Genomic DNA, 21945 nt, shown 5'->3' with positions numbered 1-21945 from the left:
GCATCCATTAAGAGACCCTGGACTGCGCCCCATGAGGGAGCAGAACCGTCGACACTTCCTGTTGTCCCTCGAGGCAAACAGGTCTATCTGGGGATAACCCTAGAGACAAAAGATTGAGCATGCCACGTCTCGGCAAAGGGATCACTCGTGACCATGGAACGAGCGGCTGAGGGCGTCCACCAGGCCGTTCTGCACCCCCGGGAGGTAGGATGCCATTAGGTGAATTGCGTTCTTTTCGCAAAAATCTCATAATGCAAGGGCTTCCTGGCACAGGGGAGAGGAGCGTGCACCCTCCCATTTGTTAATATTGAACAACGCCGAGGTATTATCCGTGAGGAGTGCAACGCACCTGCCCGCCAAACGAGATCTGAAAGTGAGGCAGGTAAGGCGAACAGCCCATAGCTCCCTGACACTGATGTTTAGGGAGAGGTCCTCTGGGAACCCAAGGCCTTGGGTCCTGAGATTCCCCGAGATGCGCCCCCCACCCCAGATCTGACGCATCTGTCACCAAGGAAAAGGATGGCTGAGGGCTCATGAAGGGTACTCCCGCACAGACCACCCGCAGGTCAAGCCACCACTGGAGGGAACCCAGCACCGCTCGAGGAAGTGTCACCACCAAGTCCAGCACGTCCCTGGTTGGTCGGTACACAGTCGCTAACCAGGACTTAAGAGGGCACTGCTTGAGCCTGGCGTGGCTCACCACATAGGAGCACGCAGCCATATGACCCAGCAACTTGAGGCAGTTCCTCGCTGTGGTGGTCGGGAAACGGCGGAGACCAAGGATGTCGGACATGGACAGAAACCTGGCCTCCAGTAGGAATGCTCTGGCCTGCGTCGAGTACAGAACTGCCCCTATGAACTCTATCTGTTGGACAGGAGACAGGGTAGACTTGTCCTCATTCAATAGGAGACTGAGCTTGAGGAAGGTCTCTCTGACAAAGACCACATGAGCCTCCACCTGTGCCTTGGAGCGGCCCCTGATGAGCCAATCATCCAGGTAGGGAAACACTTGAATTCTGTGCTTGCGCAGGAAAGCTGCTACAACTGCCATGCATTTTGTGAAGACCCGTTGACAGGCCGAAAGGCAAGACTGCGAACTGGAGATGGGTGTTGCCCACTACGAACCTGAGAATGTCTGTGCTGAGGGATTATTGCAATATGGAAGTATGCATCCTTCAAGTTGAGGGCGCGTACCAGTCTCTTGGATCCATGGAGCGGATGATGGAGGACAGGGAGACCATACAGAATTTGAGCTTCTTTACAAACTTGTTCAGACGCCACAAGTCCAGAATGGGTCTGAGGCCCCCTTTTGCCTTCGGTATTAGGAAATACCGGGAGTAAAAATCCCTGCCCCTGAGTTCCTGAGGAACTTCCTCCACTGCCCCTACTATGGAGGAGGGACTGCACTTCCTGAACTAGAAGTTGCTCATGAGAGGGGTCCCTGAAGAGGGATGGGTAGGGGGGCTGGTGGGGTGGGAGGGAAGAGAATTGGATAGAATATCCCCTCTCTACCATGCGGAGCATCCAACTGTCTGATGTAATTCGAGACCAGGCACAATAGAAGCGGGACAGACGTGATAAAAAGGTAGGGTTGATAGGAGCCAGAGTCCTGACTGGTAGGTCATCCTCGAATCCATCATCAAATTTGGTGTGTAGGCCCCAACAGTGGCTGCGGCTGGCCGGATGACTGGTCGGAGGGCTGTTGTTGTCGCCTCCTGCCATTTCTGCTTCGCCTACGCGAGGGCTCTGGGCAGTTCTGGGGCTGGTAGGGCCGCGGAGCCGGCTGCGGCCTGAATTGCCTGCATCGCATGGCTGAGGTGTGCAGGTCTAGCTAGCATAAGGTAGGCCTTGAGTTCTTTATGCTATGGAGCCTCTTGTCTGTCTTCTTGGAGAAGAGCAGGGGCCCCTCGAAGGGGAGGTCCTGGATGGTCTGTTGGACCTCATGTGGAAGGCCTGAGACCTGAAGCCAGGCTCCCCACCACATGACCAGCCCGGTTGCCAGCGTGTGGGAGGCTGCATCCGCCGCATCCAGGGCTGCTTGGAGGGATGCCTGGGAAATTAGCTTCCCCTCCTCTACCAGAGCAGAAAATTCTGTATGCGATTCCTGGGGAAGGAGTTCAGCGAAATTGGACAAGGGTGAGCATGTGTTATGGCCATACCAGCTCACTATAGCCTGTTGGTTGGCTATACGTAGTTGCAGAGCCACCGTTGAGTACACCTTTCTACCAAAGAGGTCCAACTTCTTGGCCTCCCTGTTCTTCGCTGTAGACACTTGGAATCCCTGATGCTCCCCTTTGGTTGACCGCATCCACAACCAGAGAGTCTGAGGGAGGATGGGTATATAGATGCCCATGGCCCTTGAAGGATACAAAGCACCTCTCTGTCTTCTGGGCCGTAGGGTCCAATGAAGCTGGCGTCTGCCACAAGGTGCGGGACATATCAACAGTCGTTTTGATCAATGATAGGGCAATTCTAGACAGGCTTGAAGGGGGATGTCCACCACCGGATCTACATCCACCTCGACTTCCTCCGCTTGGATTGCCAGACTCTGAGCGGCATGTTTAAGTAGCTGCTGAAGCACCCGGTTGTCCTCTAGGGCCGGTGCCGCTGAAGTTCCAGCAACCGCCTCATCCGGGAGGATGAGAAGATCACCTGTAAAGGACCTTTCTCCGTACCCTCAGCCTCTGCAGAGTTCTGTGGCACACGGTATTCTGGTTGCATGGCCGGTGCGAATGTAGAATGCGGCACTGCAGCCAGTACCAGGGTCAACGCCGAACAACAAGGTGTGTTGGACAGTGCCTGCAGCGTCGGTGCCAGTGTCTCACTAGGCTGTGCCAGGTTCTGTTATGGCACACTCCTGTCGGACAGCAGTGCCAGTGGTGGAGGCATTTGCGCCAGAGCCACCGACGTCGAGGAGACTGATGCAGACTTTGAGCGTGGGCCGTGCACCTGTCCCAGGGACTGATGGTAGGCCCAGGGAGTCCAGAACGGCCACTGGGAGGGCAGTTGCCACTGTTGCTGCCACTGTGCTGGGCAAGGTCATTGGCTTGCCTGAGAAGCTGACCTCCTGCTCCTTGATCTACTGGAGCGGTAGGATTCCGCCTCCGAGTCTGAGGTCTCCGAATAGGAGGACCGAGGGGGAGCAGTACCCATTGTCGCCGGGAAGCGCGCACTCTGTGCCGGTGCAACCAGAGCAGCACGGGAACGGGGCAACATCATGGCCGGCTTGCCCCTTGATTGGATCAGGGGTCGGGCCATGTCTGGCAGCTCTTTCCACCAGCACAGGGAGGCTTAATAAATCAGAGGCCACCTCGAACGCCTCCAGTGTCGATGGGAGATGCACATCCTCGCTGACGTCCAGGGATCTAGACTGGTCCGGACTCAACCGCGCCGCCATCGGGCAGGAGTTGACGGGGCCTTGGGAGGATGCAGTTGTGGCTTGGCTTGTCCCACCACAGTCGTGGACACCACTGGCCTTTTAAGGTACTGGTGGGGTGTTTGGTCCCTCACCGGCCTCTTCTTTTTCACGGACACCAGAGATAGTGATTGGTGCCGCATGGAGGCCGATTTTCTATGTCCCAGTTCTCTCTGATGCCGAGACTTAGAGGTCTTAGACTGGGCCTCCTGTCTTGTTAGTGGTGCCGGAGCGCTGCGGACCAAGGATGAGGTGCTGAGCGCCGGATCAGCAGACTCAGGGTCCTAGTGTGGCTGTAAGGCCGCCTCCATCAGGAGCACTCTGAGTCTCTGCTCTCTGTCCTTAAGAGTCCTGGGACAGAATCCCCTGCAGATACTGCACCAGTCTCTTTGGTGGCTCTCCTCAAGGCACCTCAAGCAGGATGAGTGTGGGTCACTCTTTGGCATAAACTTCCTGCAGTCTGTTCAGAGTTTAAACCCTGGGGACCCTGGCACGCCTCAGCGGGGCAACGAGGGGGGAAGCCCCCCCAACAACTATTAGCTATCTACAACTAACACTAACTCTAAACTATGAGAGAGGAAACAACTATATACACTTAGACAAGACACGTTAGGTTTGCTGCAAGAATAAACAAAGTTCCAGCTAGCCATCACTGGCAGTAAGAAGGAACTGAGGGGGTGGAGGATCGGCGAGCCCCTATATAGGGCACCATGGAGGCGCCACTCCAGAGGGCGCCAGGGCCGACCCTATGGACGCTGCTAAGAAAATCTTCCGGCTGGCATGCACGCAGCGCATACACACCTGCTTGGAATGCACATGAACAATCACTCGAAGAAGCAGCACTGGTTGCTCTTTTGGAAGATGCCAGCAATACAAAAACTAAAAGTAAAGTATAGTTATTGGCCTCTGAAATATTCAGCTTCAAGTTTCTAACATCTGTCATAATCTGGTATGACATTCTTGGTAAAATCTCAAGTGTAAGCAAAATAATGCAGAGTCCAATGATGCAGCTTGATTCAACGCTTACCTTACTAAACAACACACACGACTTTTTAGTGAAATACAGAGAAACTGGATTCAAAGAAGCACAGGTTACAGCAAGGGAGTTTGCAGAGGCACTTTGTGTAGAACCAAAATTTCCATGTCTGAACATGACAAGCGTTTTGAGAAAAAAAACAGGAAGCGGAATATGAAGGAGCAGATGAGCCCACAGAAGATCCAGAAAAGAAATCTGAGGTTGAATTTTTTAATGTTGTGATGGATAAAACAATGTCTGCCGTTGATGAAAGGTTTAGTACCTTACGAGCACACCATGAACAGTTTGGATTTTTGTATGACAAAACTAAATTCAATGAAATAGGAAAACAAGTGCAGCTAATGACAAAGTGCAAGAACCTAGAGAGTCTCCTGAAACACAGTGATATTTTTGATTTAAATGGACTCAGACTGTATGAAGAATTGAGTACATTATCATCAATGTTGCCAAATGCAAAGGTGATGGTGGACACTGTACAGTTTATAAATACCAGCAAACTTGTTGACATATATCCTAATGTGTACATTGCCACTCGTATTCTACTGACAATTCTTGTAACAGTAGCATCAGGAGAATGGAGTTTCTCAAAACTAAAGCTCATTAAAAACTATCTCCGCTCTACGATGAGTCAGGAATGCTTGATTGGTCTTGCTATTCTTGCAATCGAACAGCACATCATTTTGTCTTTGTCATACGATGACATTATTACTGATTTTGCAGCCCAAAAAGCCAGAAAGATTGCTTTTAATTAAAAACAAATCCTTGTTTCAATATCTCTCCATAGAAATGTCCAATAAAATGTTGATAAATTTTAAAAAAGTTATATTATTTGCATCATTCTGTCAATAAATCAGATTTTTTTCTATAGCGCTACTTCTTTAGTGCAAGCATAGTCTATCAGCACTATAGCAGGCTTAATTTGTTTAAACTGTTTTTAATAAAGTGCATGTGGCAAGTTTTCCAATACTGTAAAGCTTATGCTTGTGTTGCTAAGAGCAAGTCAGGCATACAGGCACCAGCTTAATACTGCTGTGTAGGGCCCCATAAATCCTAAGAATGGTCCCGCTGCCCCCCGGTTGTTCACATGTGTGACTATGGTTGTATTGTTTGACTGACGCAGGACTTGGTTCCCCTCTAGGGTGGTCTGGAACCTTTCAAAGAGCCGGCTTGATCAACCTTAGTTCTAGGAGGTTTATGCTGTGGGTCCTTTCCTCCAGGTGCCAGTTGCCTTGAACTGTTTTGGACTCCATGTGTGCTCCCCAGCCCTCCAGGCTGACATCGATTGAGAGAATAAGGGGACCTGGAAGTCATTGCCCTTGTGAACTTTGCCCTGAGCTGACAACAATTTAAGGAATTGATCACTTGTGCCAGAACCCTCTCTTGATCTTCCCTGCATTCTGGGGAGCGGTCCCATACCTTTAAGATGAAGCCAACTGATGTGGGATTGTGCCCGTAGAGTAATACCTATGCTCGGAAATGATCTTAGATTGTACAGGATCCAGGAACCAAAAGTCCCAGTTACTGAGATGCTAAAGGCTGATGCTATCCTAGAGTCCTGGGCTAAAGACATGGTTTTCCCCTCAGAAGGGGAGTTCTATCCTGAAGACCCCATGTATAGAAAAACAGGCTACTCTCAAAAAAGATTTTGAGGTTTCGTCAGTCTCCTTCAGGCCATCCTTAATGCTATTTGCTTTGTGAAGGCATCTCTCTCCTGGCTGGAATGTCGCAGAGCCCTCAATGATAAGAGAGCTCCCTGACTTTGGCTCTAATTAAAGAAAGTTTCCCTGACAACAGCAATCATCGTTGAACCTCAGTGGATGCAATGAGATTCTCAGCCAAAGCAAAAGTACAGAATGGTCTTCAGGCAAAGGCATTCCTTTCGGCTTTCATCCTCACAGAAACACCAGTGAAGAGACAACTTGTTCTCCGGAGGAAAGCCCCAAGGGAACCCTGCCATTCCCAAAGCCTCTTTATGACAAAGATTGCATAGGTCTCTGCCCAGAGCTGAAGCCTGGGGGCAGGATTTTCCATTTCCTGGGGGAATGGGTTTCTTTGCCCATGGACTAGTGGGTCAGGGATACTCCCTTGAGTTACAGGCTCCACCCCATCCATTTTTCATCCAGTCCCACATCTCAAACAACCCCATAAAGCAGGTTTAATCCAGAACAAGATTTCTCATTTCCTGGATGTGGGAGTAATAGAGAGCATTCTCTCAGAAGATAGATTTTTCAGGGTTCTGTTCCATCATCATTCAGATGAGTACAGGTGGAATATGAGCCATTCTGGATCTCAAAAGGCTCAACAGGTGGATGAAGAAAACAAAGTTCCAGATGGAGACCCTAACCTCTATGGTGTCATCCCTGTCCCAGAGAGATTTTATGACTTCAGTAGATCTGTCGGAAGCACATACCTTCAACATCTCAGTCAGACCATGCCACCAAAGGTTCCCAAGGTTTGCCTACATCAGGAAACATTATTAATATCTGATACTCCCATCCGGCTTGTCCTCTGCCTTGTAGGTCTTCATAAAGATATTGGTGATAATCATAGACAGACTCAGGTCATACAGATCCAGCCGTAACCCCTCCTGGACAACATCTTAATCGGAGATCTATCCCTAGCAGTGGCATACAGAGCTATGTCCCCGACTCTGAGTATCCTGTGAGCACAAGGCTTTATCATCAACATCAAGAAAAGCTCCCTGATTCTGTCCACCCAAATAACTCACTTGGGAGTGAACACAGACCCCCCAGATAGCAAGCATAAATCCTTCTTCAGAGAGATACCTGAAGATCAGAATTCATTTTATTCCTTTTCCCAGTTCTGAGCACTTTGCCATAAGAACGTACCTCCAATGAAGATTTTTTTCTATTGCAAGGATGTTACAGAATTAACATAGCAGTGTCTTAGTCATGCTACAGTACCCACAATACAGCTCTTAGCCTCCATTTTCAAGAGGGAAGGGAAGACTATCTATTTCTGGCATTCAAATCCTGCTGAAAGATTCCAGAAACAATTCTCTGGGGACAACCCAATACTTTTATTTTTACCTGGTGGCTCTACAAAGGAAGATTCATCTAGTTCCTCCACAGCATGCTCTGCTCCCAGCCAATTTTCTTCAGGCACTGTCACTCTTGCGGGTGCTAAGGGAAACAATTAGCACATATAGCCCTGTCAGTGTCAACAGCACTGGTTCTGGACTTCAAAACAGATGCTCAACTACAAATTGCAACCACGTATTTACTCATGTGGTACAGGCTTTGCTGTTCTTGCAACTTCATTCTTAGAAAGAACTTATTAGTTCATCTTGGGAAACCTTACAGGACCTGAACATGTTCTCCTCTGATATTATAATGGATCTAAGGGATTAAGAAAGGGATAATAACTAATACTAATTTTAAGATCCACCAGCACAAGAGGCGCTCTCTCAATGGGATATTTTGCTCCCAAATACCTTAAGAAATCTCTCAGACTGAAAATTGAGTTGAAGCATTTTATGTTCTTTCCAATGGGATATTTACTTAATCTTGACTCATTTTATATAACTGGAAAGCCAAATATAATCATCTTTTTAAGATTAATACACCTAACAGTTTCTGACCCCCGTTATAAAGTTGCATGGCAGCAGCAGAAGTGCATTTCACCTTCTATGTTCAACAGAGATTCTGTAGTTGAATCCAGGGTGATGAAGGCAGATGGATCTATAACTTCTGCAGGAGAATATGGGGATCCCAGAGAAGGCAGTTCAGGTACCATCATAGCTGCATGGGGTGCTGCAAGAAATAAAAATACATTTGACACTGCTATCATCCTTTTGAATTTGGATTTGTTTCCAACACAAACTTATTTTATTAGGTCCATTAACTTACAGAGCAATGTACTTTATTCTCATCACAAACAACATATACATGAGTTTATACATTGTACATAAACCTGTTAATTCACTCGGAAAGGCACTAGATCTAGACCAAGAAAAAAAGTTAATCAAATGTTATTGGGCAAAGGAAGGGAAGTTGTGTGCCTTTCAGGTACTCCTCCCGAATAAGCTATTGTTATACTAGCCCTCAAGCTGCCATGATTCAAACGTTGAAAACTGGAAAGTGGAAAAAAAAAAAACACCACAAATGGGGACAAAACATTTGAAGATGAAGTTAAAGTTTTCCATAACTTTAATTAAGAAAAATCTGAATTAAACTAAAATAAAATAAGACAAAAAGGGGATAAAAGACACAGTCTGTTGAGAGACCTCAAGCCGAAAACACTGTTTACAAAAAGAGAGATTCAAGAGAAGAAAGGAGGTAAAATTTTACACTATTGCCCATTTAATGGATTTCTGTAGACAGCCCCGAATTCCATATATAGAAACTGAAAACTGATCCACCCAGTTAATGGCAGCGCATGAACATATTCATGAAGGATTATACCATGAACTTCTTCTGAAGCTTCAAAATGCTCTGTGAATGGTAGGCGAGTCTCCATTTCAGAAGGACGTAGCAGCAGATCACACAGGACATCCTCTCTGTGCATCCTGAAGGGCTCTGAGGAACATGAGAATAAGACAAACATGTTACCACAAAAGGATGACAACATGAGAGCAAGATTATGTAAGAATGCTGAGGATGAGCATCACTACCAACTTTGCCCCGCAAGATGTTATACAAAGCTAGGAAATGTGGCTGTTCCCCCACTCCCTTTAAAAAAAAAAAAAAAAGAGAGAACTTTTCCTCTTTCACACAAGATTTATACCCAACATGAAAATGTGGTTGTCCGTGTTATTCTGTAGCCAAGATAGGTTAAAGAGTAGAATAAATATACCATGGTGCACCTGTATGTCCTTCTCTCAAAGACAAGCAGCATTTAAGTCTTGGGTGATCTGATGGACCAGTATATTTGATCTGAGGAAGAAATGAAAACTGTTCCAGCTCAGATAACTCAAATGTCATTCTGTCATGTCCCATACTGCACTTTGGGGAAAAGTATATAATGAGCCATACATACACTTCCCAAAAAAAGCAGCATGGAGGTGTAATTGGCTGTTGAGCCAGAGGATGAATTTAGCAAAATCATGGGCCAGGCAGAGAAATCACCCATTTCTCCTGTCATTCAGAGACATTACAAGATGGTTGGGGAAGGTTATGGCTCCATTACAGGACTGGGTGTGTGAGGTTCTGTGGCCTGCAATGTGCAGGAGGGCAGACTACATGCTTATGATTGTCCCTTCTAACCTTAAAAGTCTGTGAGGAGAACAGTCTTCATTATATGCCCTAGATCAGACATACTGGTTAGTCAGTCTCCCCAAGGAATTTTAGTGCAGGTCAGTAGCTTGCCCGCTGTCCACTGTGCAGCCCAAGACATTTATGACTTGGCCATCCAACACTTCTACTACTGCCTGAATGCAATCATGCTCAGCTGTCAGACTCAACAGCTCTTCTTTGGAAACTGGACAATCCTTGTGTAATTTGAGACATCCTTCAATCTGACTGAACAAGTTTCCTTTTTGGCAAAAGGACTATGCATACAAGACTCACAGAAAACACAGCTTCTGTAGCTCTAAACACCAGGAAAAGGATATGTGCCCAGCATTCAAGTAGTGTGAGGGCTGGGAAAAAGGTCAATTAGGTAAAAATAGGAAAAAACCTAAGTTTTGCCCCAACGGTCTAGAACTAGTGACTCGCTCAATAATTGGATTACTCGTAGTTATAACATATCCATAGTGTACATTCGCACAGATATAAAAAGAAACAAAACACCTTCGCAAGAATTTTAACTACAAGAATATTTATTCCAGAATGTGATGGGGCATCACCGCCCTGCACCAGCCCCAGCAGCACCAGGAAGTCTCACCCCGTCCATACTGGGCATGCTCCAAGTGCTCTGGGAGTGTAAAAAGAGGGAGCCCAGCTCAATCTGGGCTGGCAGCCGCAGGGGAAGGACCTGACTGGGAAGCTCCAGCGGAGGACCAGCCACTGCCCGCGGAAGAGTCGGGGACTGAAGTCTCTCCAGGCTGGCTCGAAGCCCTACTACAGGAGGAACCTGGGGAGGCAACTGATCCACAGGCCCACAGGGAACCTAGGAACTCGTGGGAGACCTCAACGCTCAAGCCAGTAGGAAGCGACCCAGGGAGAGGGGGTGACGGGCTGGTACCCTGCCCCCAGCAAGCCTCAGCATGTTTCAATCGGACCCCCTCCGTGGTTAGGGCCAGAGGCAGGGACCCAGTGGAGTGAGAGAGTCTTTGGCCACCAGACCATGCTGCCCTGCAACCAGGGGCGACCCTAGAGACTCTGACCAGTAGGCTGCATTGCCCTGCAACCAGGGGCAATTCTATGGACTCTGGCCACTAGGCCGTATTGCCCGGTAACCAGAGGCACAACCCCCCACATGGAAACACAGCTTTTTCTATTGGTTTCCTGTTATATGTAAAATGGGATATTTGATCTAGTTATGATCATAGCCAGTGAAACAAGTTTATTGGATGCAATTTGTACACCTCTACATATTAATCCTTCACTGTCAGTCTTGTAGACAAGTATTCAAGTGCAGTTCTGGGTTAACTATTGGGTGAAATTGCATTTTTCAGAATTTCAAGTACTTGTTTGGACTCGATGGAACATCTCATCATGCATCTATATATACAAAATGAAATACAATCCAGTACATTTTGGTGTGCTGAGAGAGCATAACTCGATATTGTAGTTACTGGTGCTCTATATACAATAGATGAGGCTTAGGTAATAGTAAATTTAGAGAGGAAGGCAGGTAGGCAGGCAAGTAATGAGGAAGGAAAGACAGACAAGCTTTATGAACTTCAACAAGTGAAGAAAATTATAAGAGGTAGAAATTGGATTCCAAGAACAAGCCTTTCGCTTTATGGTCCATTTTTGTCGGAACTGCTAGGAAAGTAACAAATAAGATATTGCTCTTCCAAGAGGTCTCAGTTAAACATTTAACAAAAATATGGAAAACAATAGCATCTGCTGGCACCTCTTGATGAGGAACAAAGTAAATGTCACTTCAGTTTTGTTCATGAAATGCTCTCTAGACTTCATGAGCAGAGGCAGAACACAGTGCATCCAATTCTAATCTGTTTACCTGTTGTTTAAATAGTAAAAATCCCATCTGAACTAAAATCTGGCAATGGGATCCAAGGCTGGAAGAAATCTGACAGTTTTTAACAAAATGTTTAGATGCTTTTCTTTAAAAAAATTGTAGACCATGTCTACAATAAAGACAGATGTGTTTTGATGACAAACATTACTGTTAATATGCAGTGAATATAACGCAGACAACTCGATGATTAGTTGAAAGATACCATGAGCCTATTAGTTAAAAAAAAAAGATACCAAGACTGTCATTATTATGACTACAGATATGAGTTTCCTCAAAGAAAGTGCTCTAAAGGAGTAGGTTTATGTCAGTCCAAGATCACTGGCAGATGTGAGCTATAGGCTCCAATCTCTGTCACTGTGCTTCAAAAATACATGGAGGTGAGTTGAAGTACAGTTTATTTTCACAGTTCTTAATAGCATCTGACAGGGACACTACAATCTTAACAAAAAGATCAAAAATGACTCAATTTAAATTGGCTCACACGGCAGCATCCCATTTCCACAGAGCTCATTAGGGCACAAAGGTATAATTACCAGATAACCTAGTCTGCTGTTTTTTTTGTTTTGTTTTGTTTTTGTTTTTGTTTTTTTTAAGATTGTGTCCTGTATCAGATTAAAACACCAGGTTGACAGTCTATATAACTCACTGGGGTGTTAAGGTCTTTGGAACTATGGGCAATGCGTTTAGGAAAAAAATGTGAGTGTGGAATAGAAAAAACAACCTTAAGTGAGGTGGTAAGATTCCAGGATTTTGTTGGCTAGTGTGCAGCCCTAAAGTTACTTTACCAATGGTGTAGGTTAATACAGCCATACCTGTCCCCTCCATGGGTCTGAATATCGACTGTGGTTCAAAGCAAAGGTCTCTATCATCCACCGCCCAGGTCTCGTTGCGATCCAGAAACTCTTTGTAGGACATTTTTTCATCCGTGATCTCTCTTGGGAATACTGAAATGTGAAGAAAAAACAGCAACACTTACCAGTGAGTCATTAGGCTGAATTACTTCTGTGTATATGGTTTATGTTACGCTGAGTGGCAGAACTCTTGCTAAGACTGACAGCACACATGATTTTTCAGTGAAATCAGACCCATCAATGTGCCGCAGTTCTACAATTTTAATGAAGTTTCTAAAGAGAAATGGAGGAATGGGATTTGAAGTACCTTGATAAAAATCAAGAATGCAGTATTTATAAACCACAAGGTGTTCAGATGCCTTTAAATGCTGAGAAATTAGTGCCAGCAGCACACCCTACCCTTTAGGGTGCACTTTCACCAGAAAGTTACATCAAGTTGGAATATAACTTGGATGAGCCAGGTGAACAAAGACATCCCTTATGTGTGATTCTTTTTTTTCTGGGAAAGAGTAGTTCATAGGAGCCTGGCAATGCTGCCGACCTCCCAGGCACAGCTGCACATTTCTAAATATTTATCTAGCAAAACATAAAAGAAAGTGTTTAAGCATCATTTGCATGGTCACTTACATTATTATCATCATTTTAAGGTTGGAAGGGACCTCAGGAGATCATCTAGTCCAACCCCCTGCTCAAAGCAGGCCTAATCCCCAAATCCCTAAATGGCCCCCTCAAGGACTGAACTCACAACCCTGGGTTTAGCAGGCCAATGCTCAAACCACTGAAAAGATGGTTACTCACCTTTGTAACTGTTGTTCTTCAAGATGTGTTGCTCATATCCATTCCAATTAGGTGTGCGCGCACCGCGTGCACATTCGTCGGAAGGTTTTTACCCTAGCAACACTTGGTGGGTCGGCTGGGTCGCTCCCTAGAGTGGTGCCGCCATGGCACCGGATATATACCCCTGCCGACCCAACGGCCCTTCAGTTCCTTCTTGCCGACTACTCCGACAGAGAGAAAGGAGGGCGGGTTTGGAATGGATATGAGCAACACATCTCGAAGAAGAGGAGGTTACTCACCTTGTGCAGTAACTGATGTTCTTCGAGATGAGTGTCCCTGTGGGTGCTCCACTCTAGGTGTCAGTGCGCTCCTGCGCCTTTGATCGGAGATTTCTGCAGCAGTACTCGTAGCGGCCACACATGCTCAGAGCCTGGTCCCCGCTCTGAGTATACCTCTAGTGAGCATGAGTGGCCGGTTCCCTCAGTTCCTTCTCTACAACGGAGGCTACCCTAACTCCGAAGTAGAGGGGAGGAGGGTGGGTAGTGGAGCACCCACAGGGACACTCATCTCGAAGAACGTCAGTTACTGCACAAGGTGAGTAACCTCCTCTTCTTCTTCGAGAGATGTCCCTGTGGGTGCTCCACTCTAGGTGACTTCGAAGCAGTGTATCTCAAGGAGGTAGGGACTTCAGGTCTGGCAGGAATGCAGTAGATAATACTGCCCTGCCTAATCGAGTGTCAGAGAGAGGGCCCTGAGTAAGGGCATAGTGTTTGACAAATGTGTGCTTGGAGGACCAAGTGGCTGCTCTACAAATGTCAGGCAATGGTACTTTACATAAGAAGGCTACAGAGGTAGATACAGATCTAGTGGAATGTGTTCTGATCAATGCTGGAGATGTAACTTTTTTATCTGATAGTAGTCGTATGCAATCGGAGATCCAGTTCGAAAGTCTCTGGGTAGAGATAGCCATGCCTTTGGAGCACTCCGCGATGGAGACAAAGAGTCTAGAAGAGTTTCTGAAGGGTTTGGTTCTGTCCAAATAGAAGGATAAGGCCCTGCGCACATCAAGTGTGTGCACTGTGGCTTCGAAGGAGTTTGCATGTGGTTTCAGAAAGAAAGTTGGTAGATGTATTGGTTCATTGATGTGAAATGAAGCGTGAACTTTTGGAAGGAATTTTGGGTGTAGGTGTAGAGTAACTTTGTCCTTGAAGAAGAGCTTATATGGTGGATCTGCCATAAGGGCTGCTATCTTGCCTGCCCGTCTGGCGGAGGTAATGGCAACCAAAAAGGCTGTTTTCATTGAGAGGTGCAAGAGGGAGAAGGTGGCTAAGGGCTCCAAGGGTTGATGAGTTAAACAGGACAATACTAGGTGAAGATCCCATGGAGGGGTAGGTGGCTTAATGTCTGGATATAGGGTTTGGAGTCCCTTCAGGAAACACTTGGTGATGGGATGAGCAAAGACCGAGGTATTGTCAACTGTACCATGAAAGGTTGTGATGGCAGCTAAGTGGACTCTGATGGAGCTGAAGGAAAGGCCGAATTGCTTAATGTCCAATAGATAGTCGAGTATGCAGGGAAGAGGTGCCGAGGTAGGAGACATTTGTTTAGTTGAGCACCATTTTGTGAATCGTTTCCACTTTCGGAGATAGATGGTATGTGTGGATTGCGTTCTGCTGCGTAGAAGTACCCTCTGAACTTGGTCGGAACAGTCTAGTTCTCGTTGGGAGAACCCTGCACGTACCAGGCTTTGAGATGAAGCATGGAGAGATTGGGGTGAAGAAGCCGGCCGTGTTGCTGTGATAAGAGGTTCAGGATGAGAGGCAGGGAGATCGGTGGTCGAATTGACATTCTGGTGAGGAAAGGGAACCACGGTTGTCTCGGCCATGAAGGTGCGATCAAGATCACCCTGGCAAGATCCGTTCGTATCTTTATGAGGACCCTGTTGAGCAATGGTATTGGGGGAAATGCATAAGCTAAGTCCTGGTGCCATGAGATCATGAATGTGCCTCCGAGGGAGTGTTTGCCCAGTCCCGCCCTGGAGCAAAAATTGATGCATTTTTTGTTTTTCGCGGTTGCGAAGAGATCTATGGTTGGGTGACTCCAAGTTCGAAATATGTTGTAAATGATTCCCTCGTCTATCTCCCATTCGTGCTCCGAAGGGAAATGTCTGCTTAACTCGTTGGCAATGGCACTCATCACCCCTGGGAGATAAGCAGCTGATATGCGGATGTGGTTCGCAAGGCATCAATTCCAGAGTTTTATGGCCTCCGAGCAAAGAGAGTGGGAACGAGCCCCTCCTTGTCTGTTTACGTAGAACATGCAGGCAATGTTGTCTGTCATTATGAGTACATGCTGATTCTTGATTAGTGGAAGGAAGCAGCGGCAGGCATTCCATATAGCTCAAAGTTCTAGAATGTTTATGTGCAGGGAGGTCTCGGAATGAGACTATAGCCCATGGACTGTTTGGTGAGAGATGTGGGCCCCCTAGCCCGTGAGGGATGCATCGGTCGCCATCATCAGAGTTGGGGGGGGTCTGGTGGAAGAGGACTCCAGAGCAGAGGTTGTAGGGGACTGTCCACCATATGAGAGAGTCTTTGACTCGGTAGGGTATGGCCAGTTGTTTGTTCAGTGAGTGCACGTTTGGTTTGTAAACCGTGGCCAGCCAAGCTTGGAAGCACCTAATGTGGAGACGTGAGTTCTGGACCACGAAAGTGCATGAGGACATGTGCCCTAGTAGTTGGAGGCAGTCTCAGGCGGTGACCTGGGGGCTATTGCAAAGTCTTGTAGCCAGCAGTTTTATGGTATTGAATCGGTCAGGTGGGAGAGATGCCAGTCCGGTTGTGGAGTCGAGGCTCGCTCCTATAAAGTCCAGGTGCTGGGTAGGACTTAATGTAGATTTGCTTTCGTTTATTTGCAGGCCCAGGGATTGGAAGCACTCGATGGTGATTTGCGTGAAGTGGAGGGCCTCGTCGAACGTGGAGGCCTTCAGGAGGCAATCGTCGAGGTAAGGGAATATTATGACTCCTTTTTTCCTGAGGTAGGCAGTGACTACCGCTAGGAGCTTGGAGAAAACTCGAGGGGCAGTGGAAAGGCCGAATGGTAGAACTCTGTATTGGAAATGCGTTGAGCGGACGGTAAAACGAAGAAAAAACATCTGTGGGCCGGGTGGAGAGTGACGTGAAAGAAGGCGTTTTGTAGGTTGAGGGCTGAAAACAAATCACCCTGCTCCAGGGCTGAAATTATGGTGGTGAGAGTAATCATCTTGAACTTTTGCTTTTTGACAAATTTGTTGAGCCTCCTGAGGTCGAGGATCGGTCGCCATCCTCCAGTTTTCTTTTCTGTTAAGAAAGAAGGGGAGTAGAACCCTTTCCCCTTGTGGCATTTGGGCACAAGTTTGATAGCACCCAGGCGAAGGAGATGTTGTACTTCTTGCTGGAGGTGTGGCTCATGAGAGGTGTCCCTGAAGAGGGACGGGGAGGGAGGGTGGGTGTGAGGTAAGGAGATAGAATACCCAGTTGTGATGACCTCTAGAACCCACTTGTCGGTGGTAATATTCTGCCATTGGTGCAAAAATGGCTGTAGGCGGTGTCCAAAGATAGTTGTAGGCAGTGCAAACGCTGAAGTTGGGACGATGTTTACGAGACCCTGGACCAAAGGTTCAAATCTGCTTATTAGTTGGAGGAAGTTGGGGCATCCCGGAAGAATTGGGGCAAGGCCGCTGGTATCCGGATCTCTGGCGTTGGTGTTGGTGTTGTTGATCCTGAGATCTTGGGAAATGCTGAGTATATGGGGAGTAGCATGGACGGTGGTAAGGTTGATATCTGTACTGTCGTCTTCTGGTTGTAGGGGTTTGGATGCCTAAGGATCAAAGAGTTGCCCTTGAGTCCTTCATTGAGTGGAGCACCTCATTCGTGGTGGAAGCAAAGAGTTTATTACTATCAAAAGGGAGGTCCTCTATGGTGCTCTGAACCTCGCGAGGAAAGAGGGAAGAGGAGAGCCATGAACCTCAGCACATGACCACAGCAGTAGTGGTGGATCTTGCTGTGGTATTGGCTGCATCCAGAGCTGCTTGAAGAGCCGTGCGTGATATGATTTGGCCCTCGGAAACTAAAGCTGTAAACTGTTGTTTCTTCTGGTCTGGAATGTGTTCAGTGAAGTCCATGAACTTGTTATAGTTTCTATGGTCGTACTTTGCCAGAATTGTGGTACAATTGGCAATTCGAAATTGTAAGGTTGAAGAGGCATACACTATACGCCCAGTAGGTCTAAGCGTTTGCCTTCCTTGTTGACTGGGGTATGGTGGAAATACTGTTGTTTGTTCCTTTGATTGGCTGCGTCCACAACCAGTGAGTTTGGCACAGGATGTGAGAAAAGGAATTCAGAGCCCTTAGAGGGAATGAAGTATTTACGGTCCGCTTGTTTGCAGGTAGGCTGGCTTGTGGCTGGAGCCTGCCAGATTGACTTAGTAGATTCCAGAAGGGCTGCACTGATTGGTAATGACAGTCTGGATGAAGAAGAGGGTTGCAGGATGTCCGTTAACTCATGTTGTTGGTCCGGTACTTCCTCTAGATTGATTCTAAGCTCGCTGGCAACCCTTTTAAAGAGATCCTGGAATTTCGAAAAATCGTCTGAGGGCGGTAGAGGGGAGGGAATTAAAGCTTTTTCAGGCATTGTTTCAATTGGTACTTCAGTTAGTACTGGTTCAGGAGCAGGAGTTAATTGATCCTGAGAATGGGAGGGTGCCGCCAAGTGAGTCATATATTCTGGACATTCGCGTCTCGTTGGATTGGAATAGTGGGTGTGTTGCCGAGGGAAAGGTGCTCATGGGGCCCAATACTGCCATGGTGGTGGAAAAGGCATAGGTGGTGCCATCCAGGGGTTAACACACCAGGAGGCAGGGTCTCGAGAGTAGTCTGAGACAATTTTCCTGTGCCCGCCGGTGACAGGACTCCGAGGATGGAATTCTGATTGTATTGAAACATCACCCTGTAGTTCAGACTCTTCCTCACTGGAGGAAGGCTGTTCGGACCCTGAATCATTCGTAAGGGAGAAGCAGTCTTTAAGGAAGGGCGATTGCAGCGTAGGTGACACTAGGAGGTCACTTGACTGGGTAAACGGCAGCGCTGAGGCAGCTGAAGGTGAAGGCTGATAGAATTGCTGTGAGGGAACCCAGGCTTGCACCGGAGTTCTTAGTCTTGGCTCCGTGCCAAGTAGCGCTGTTAATGCCGGTGCCATAGTCAGTGCTGTGCTATTAATAGCATGCTGCGGTGCCTCGGGGGGGCCTGATTTGTCAGCATCGTGTTCATCACGGTGCCAATAGGTGCCATAATTGAGGCAGGCAACTGAAAGCCTGTCGTCTCGGCACCGGAGCCTCACGCTGCCGCCGAAAGCACAGGCGGGTTTAACGCGGTGCCAGAGGAGCCCAGCTCATCGAAAGTGCTCAGGCGGGGGAGCACCGGTAAGGAGACTGTGGATCTGACCGGAGAAGGTTTGTGTCTAAGGGCTTCTTTTGAATTTGACAGAAGGTGTCCTCGTATTGTTGCTTTCTTCTGCTTTTTAGAAGTGGGAGAGCTGTGTCGGTGAGCGGAGGCAGAGTCCACGCCAGGGTCTGAGGCAGACCCTAGGGATTTTTGAAGTAAAATAAGTTTAAGTTTTATCTCCCTGTCCTTTCTCGCTCTGGAGCTTAGTTTAGTGCAGTGAGCACATTTTGGAGAAATATGGGTCTCACACAGTGCATAAAATGTTTAGGGATGTCCATCGGAGAGAGGGAGGGACAGCGTCCTTACAGGAGGAACAGCGCTTAAAGCCTGTGGAGCCAGGCATATCTGAAGCGGCTGAGAGAACAATTTTTTTTTTTTTAAACAGTAGAAAAAAGGTAGGTAACACTAACTAACAACTAACTAACAAGAAACTGTCTAACTACAAGTTATTTTAAAATGAGGAAAGAAATTTAAGGAGTCTGCTGAGCTCCGTCTCAAGCCGGGGACGGTAGAGAACGAACTGAGGGAACCGGCCGCGCATGCTCACTAGAGGTATACTCAGAGCGGGGGCCAGGCTCTGAGCATGCGTGGCCGCTACGAGTACTGCTGCAGAAATCTCTGATCAAAGGCGCAAAGGCACACCGATACCTAGAGTGGAGCACCCACAGGGACATCTCTCGAAGAAGAACAACAGTTATAAAGGTGAGTAACCATCTTTTCTTCTTTGAGTGCTTGCTCATATCAATTCCAATTAGGTGACTCCCAAGCCTTACCTAGGCAGTGGGGTCAGAGTGAGATGTCACAGAATGTAGAACTGCTGATCCAAATGCCGTGTCATCTCTGGACTGTTGAACCAATGCGTAATGTGACGCAAAGGTGTGGACCGAGGACCAGGTAGCTGCACGACATATGTCCTGGATAAGTACATGAGCCAGGAAAGCAGCAGATGAAGCCTGAGCCCTGGTAGAATGGGCAGTAAGGTGGCTCATCGGAACATGAGCCAAGTCATAGCAGGTGCAGATGCACGATGTCACCCAAGATGAAATCCTCTGGGAGGAGACAGGTAGGCCCTTCATCCGGTCTGCCACCACGACGAAGAGTTGTGGTGTTTTACGGAAGGGCTTTGTTCGCTCGATATAAAATGTGAACGCCCTATGGACGCCTAGGGAGTGCAGTTGCTGCTCCCAGCGTGATGAGTGTGGCTTCGGGAAGATCGGAAGGAAGATATCGTGGTTGATATGAAAGGCCGATACCTCTTTAGGGACAAAGGCCGGGCGTGGTCGCAACTGTACCTTGTCCTTATGAAGCACTGTATACGGGGGGCGCACCATGAGAGCCCAAAGCTCGGAAACTCGTCTTGCTGATGTAATGGCTACGAGAAAGGCTGTCTTTCAGGACAGGTACAGCAGCGAGCAGGTTGCTAGCGGCTCGAAGGGAGCAGTCATAAGTTTGGCTAGAACTAGATTGAGGTCCCAAGTTGGGGCAGGGCGGCACACTTGTGGGTATAATCGCTCCAAGCCCTTGAGGAACCTCAAAACCATGGGGTGAGAGAAGACTGAGTGGCCGCTCTCCCCTGGGTGGAAGGTAGAGATGGCCACCAAGTGCACCTTCAATGAAGATACCACTAGGCTATGCTGTTTGAGAGACCAGAGGTAGTCCAAGATGGTAGGGACCAGAACCTCGGTGGGAATAACATTACGTAGGTCGCACCAGCAGGAGAAGCACTTCCACTTGACCAGATATGTTAACCTAGTGGAAGGGTTCCTACTACCCAAGAGCACTTGTTGGACCGAGGCAGAGCAACGTAACTCAGACTGGCTTAACCACGCAGTAACCATGCTGTGAGGTGAAGAGACTGCAGGTCTGGGTGGTGAAGTCTGCCGTGGTACTGAGTTATCAGGTCCGGGCAAAGAGGTAGAGGGATTGGGTTGGCTATCGACAGATCGAGCAACATGGTGTACCAGGGTTGCCTCGGCCAGGCTGGAGCGATCATGATGAGGTGGGCTCTGTCTCTGTGGAGCTTGAGCAGGACCCTGTGAACCAGCGGGAACGGTGGGAAGCCATAAAGCAGATGGCTCATCCACGGTATCAGAAATGCATCTGAGAGCGAGACCTTGGAAGGAGCAGAACGTTTGGCATTTCCTGTTCTCGCGGGAGGTGAAGAGGTCTATGCGGGGAAAGACCCGCTTCTGGAAAACAGAATGGATAACTTCCGGACAAATCGACCAATCGTGAGACAGGAAGGATCTGCTGATTTGATCAGCCAGAGTGTTCCGAACCCCGGGGAGAAAAGATGCTACCAGGTCTTTCGAGTGGGCTATGCAGAAGTCCCAGAGCTGAACAGCTTCCTGGCAAAGGGGGGAGGAACGTGCTCCTCCCTGTTTGTTTATGTAAAACATGGCCACTGTGTTGTCCGTGAACACTGAGACACAACGGCCTTGTAAATGCCCTTGAAACACCTGGCACACGAGGCGGACTGCTCTCAGCTCCCGCACATTGATGTGCAAGGCCAGTTCCTGAGTTGACCAAAGGCCTTGAGTGTGGAGATGTTCAAGGTGAGCACCCCAGCCGAGAGATGATGTGTCCATTGTGAGGGTCATTGAAGGCTGAGGCGGATGGAATGGCACCCCTGCACAGACCAGGGAGGGTGTCAACCACCAGTCCAGGGAGCTTAGGATGACCGAGGGGATCGTAAGGATCATATCTATACTGTCTCTGCCCAGGCAGGATACCGAGGAAAGCCAAGTTTGAAAGGGACGGAGACGTAGTCTGGAGTGTTTGGTCACAAACGTACAGGCAGCCATGTAACCCACGAGGGTGAGACAAGTGCGAGCCAAAGTTGTCGGGAAGTTTTGTAGGCCTTGTATAATTGATACCATCACCTGAAACCGAGGCTGTGGTAAGCAGGCCCTGGAGAGACTGGAGTCCAGAATGGCCCCAATGAATTCTGTTCTTTGTGGGGGAACCAGAGTGGATTTCTCTATGTTGATCATCAGGCCTAGTCACTCGAATAGGTCCTTGACGATGCCCACATGACGGGTGACTTGGGTCTTGGAGATCCCTCGAATGAGCCAATCGTCGAGATACGGGAGGATGCGTATCCGACGACGACGGAGGGAGGTGGCGACTACAGCCATGCATTTTGTGAATACCCATGGGGCTGCAGAGAGGACAAACGGAAGGACCATAAATTGGAAATGTTGACAGTTGACCATAAATCGGAGGTACCGTCTGTGTGGAGGGTAAATGGCAAAGTGAAAATAGGCATCCTTCATATCG

The 21945-nt window shown here is 47.9% G+C and overlaps 1 protein-coding gene across 14 annotated transcripts in view; it reads right to left on the bottom strand.

Moving 5' to 3' along the window:
• The window catches only part of MAP4 (microtubule associated protein 4), a 271212-nt gene that overhangs the window by 96431 nt on the left and 152836 nt on the right, over positions 1-21945 (bottom strand). For 13 of the 14 annotated variants that reach the window (XM_030549739.1, XM_030549736.1, XM_030549737.1 and 10 more), the window contains 4 exons: positions 12371-12502; positions 8876-8989; positions 8096-8224; positions 7502-7594 (listed from right to left, as the gene is read on the bottom strand). In XM_030549739.1, coding sequence (XP_030405599.1) covers positions 7502-7594; positions 8096-8224; positions 8876-8989; positions 12371-12502 — 468 coding nt within the window. Of the gene's footprint in view, positions 1-7501; positions 7595-8095; positions 8225-8875; positions 8990-12370; positions 12503-17007; positions 17039-21945 lie in introns of those variants that run through there. The other variant, XM_030549748.1, reaches the window with a different exon arrangement.

Source organism: Gopherus evgoodei, chromosome 2 (genome assembly GCF_007399415.2).
Source record: "Gopherus evgoodei ecotype Sinaloan lineage chromosome 2, rGopEvg1_v1.p, whole genome shotgun sequence".
Classification (NCBI taxonomy): Eukaryota; Metazoa; Chordata; order Testudines; family Testudinidae; genus Gopherus; species Gopherus evgoodei.
Note: the sequence above shows the minus strand (reverse complement) of the source record. Positions and strands in the feature narration are given on the sequence as shown.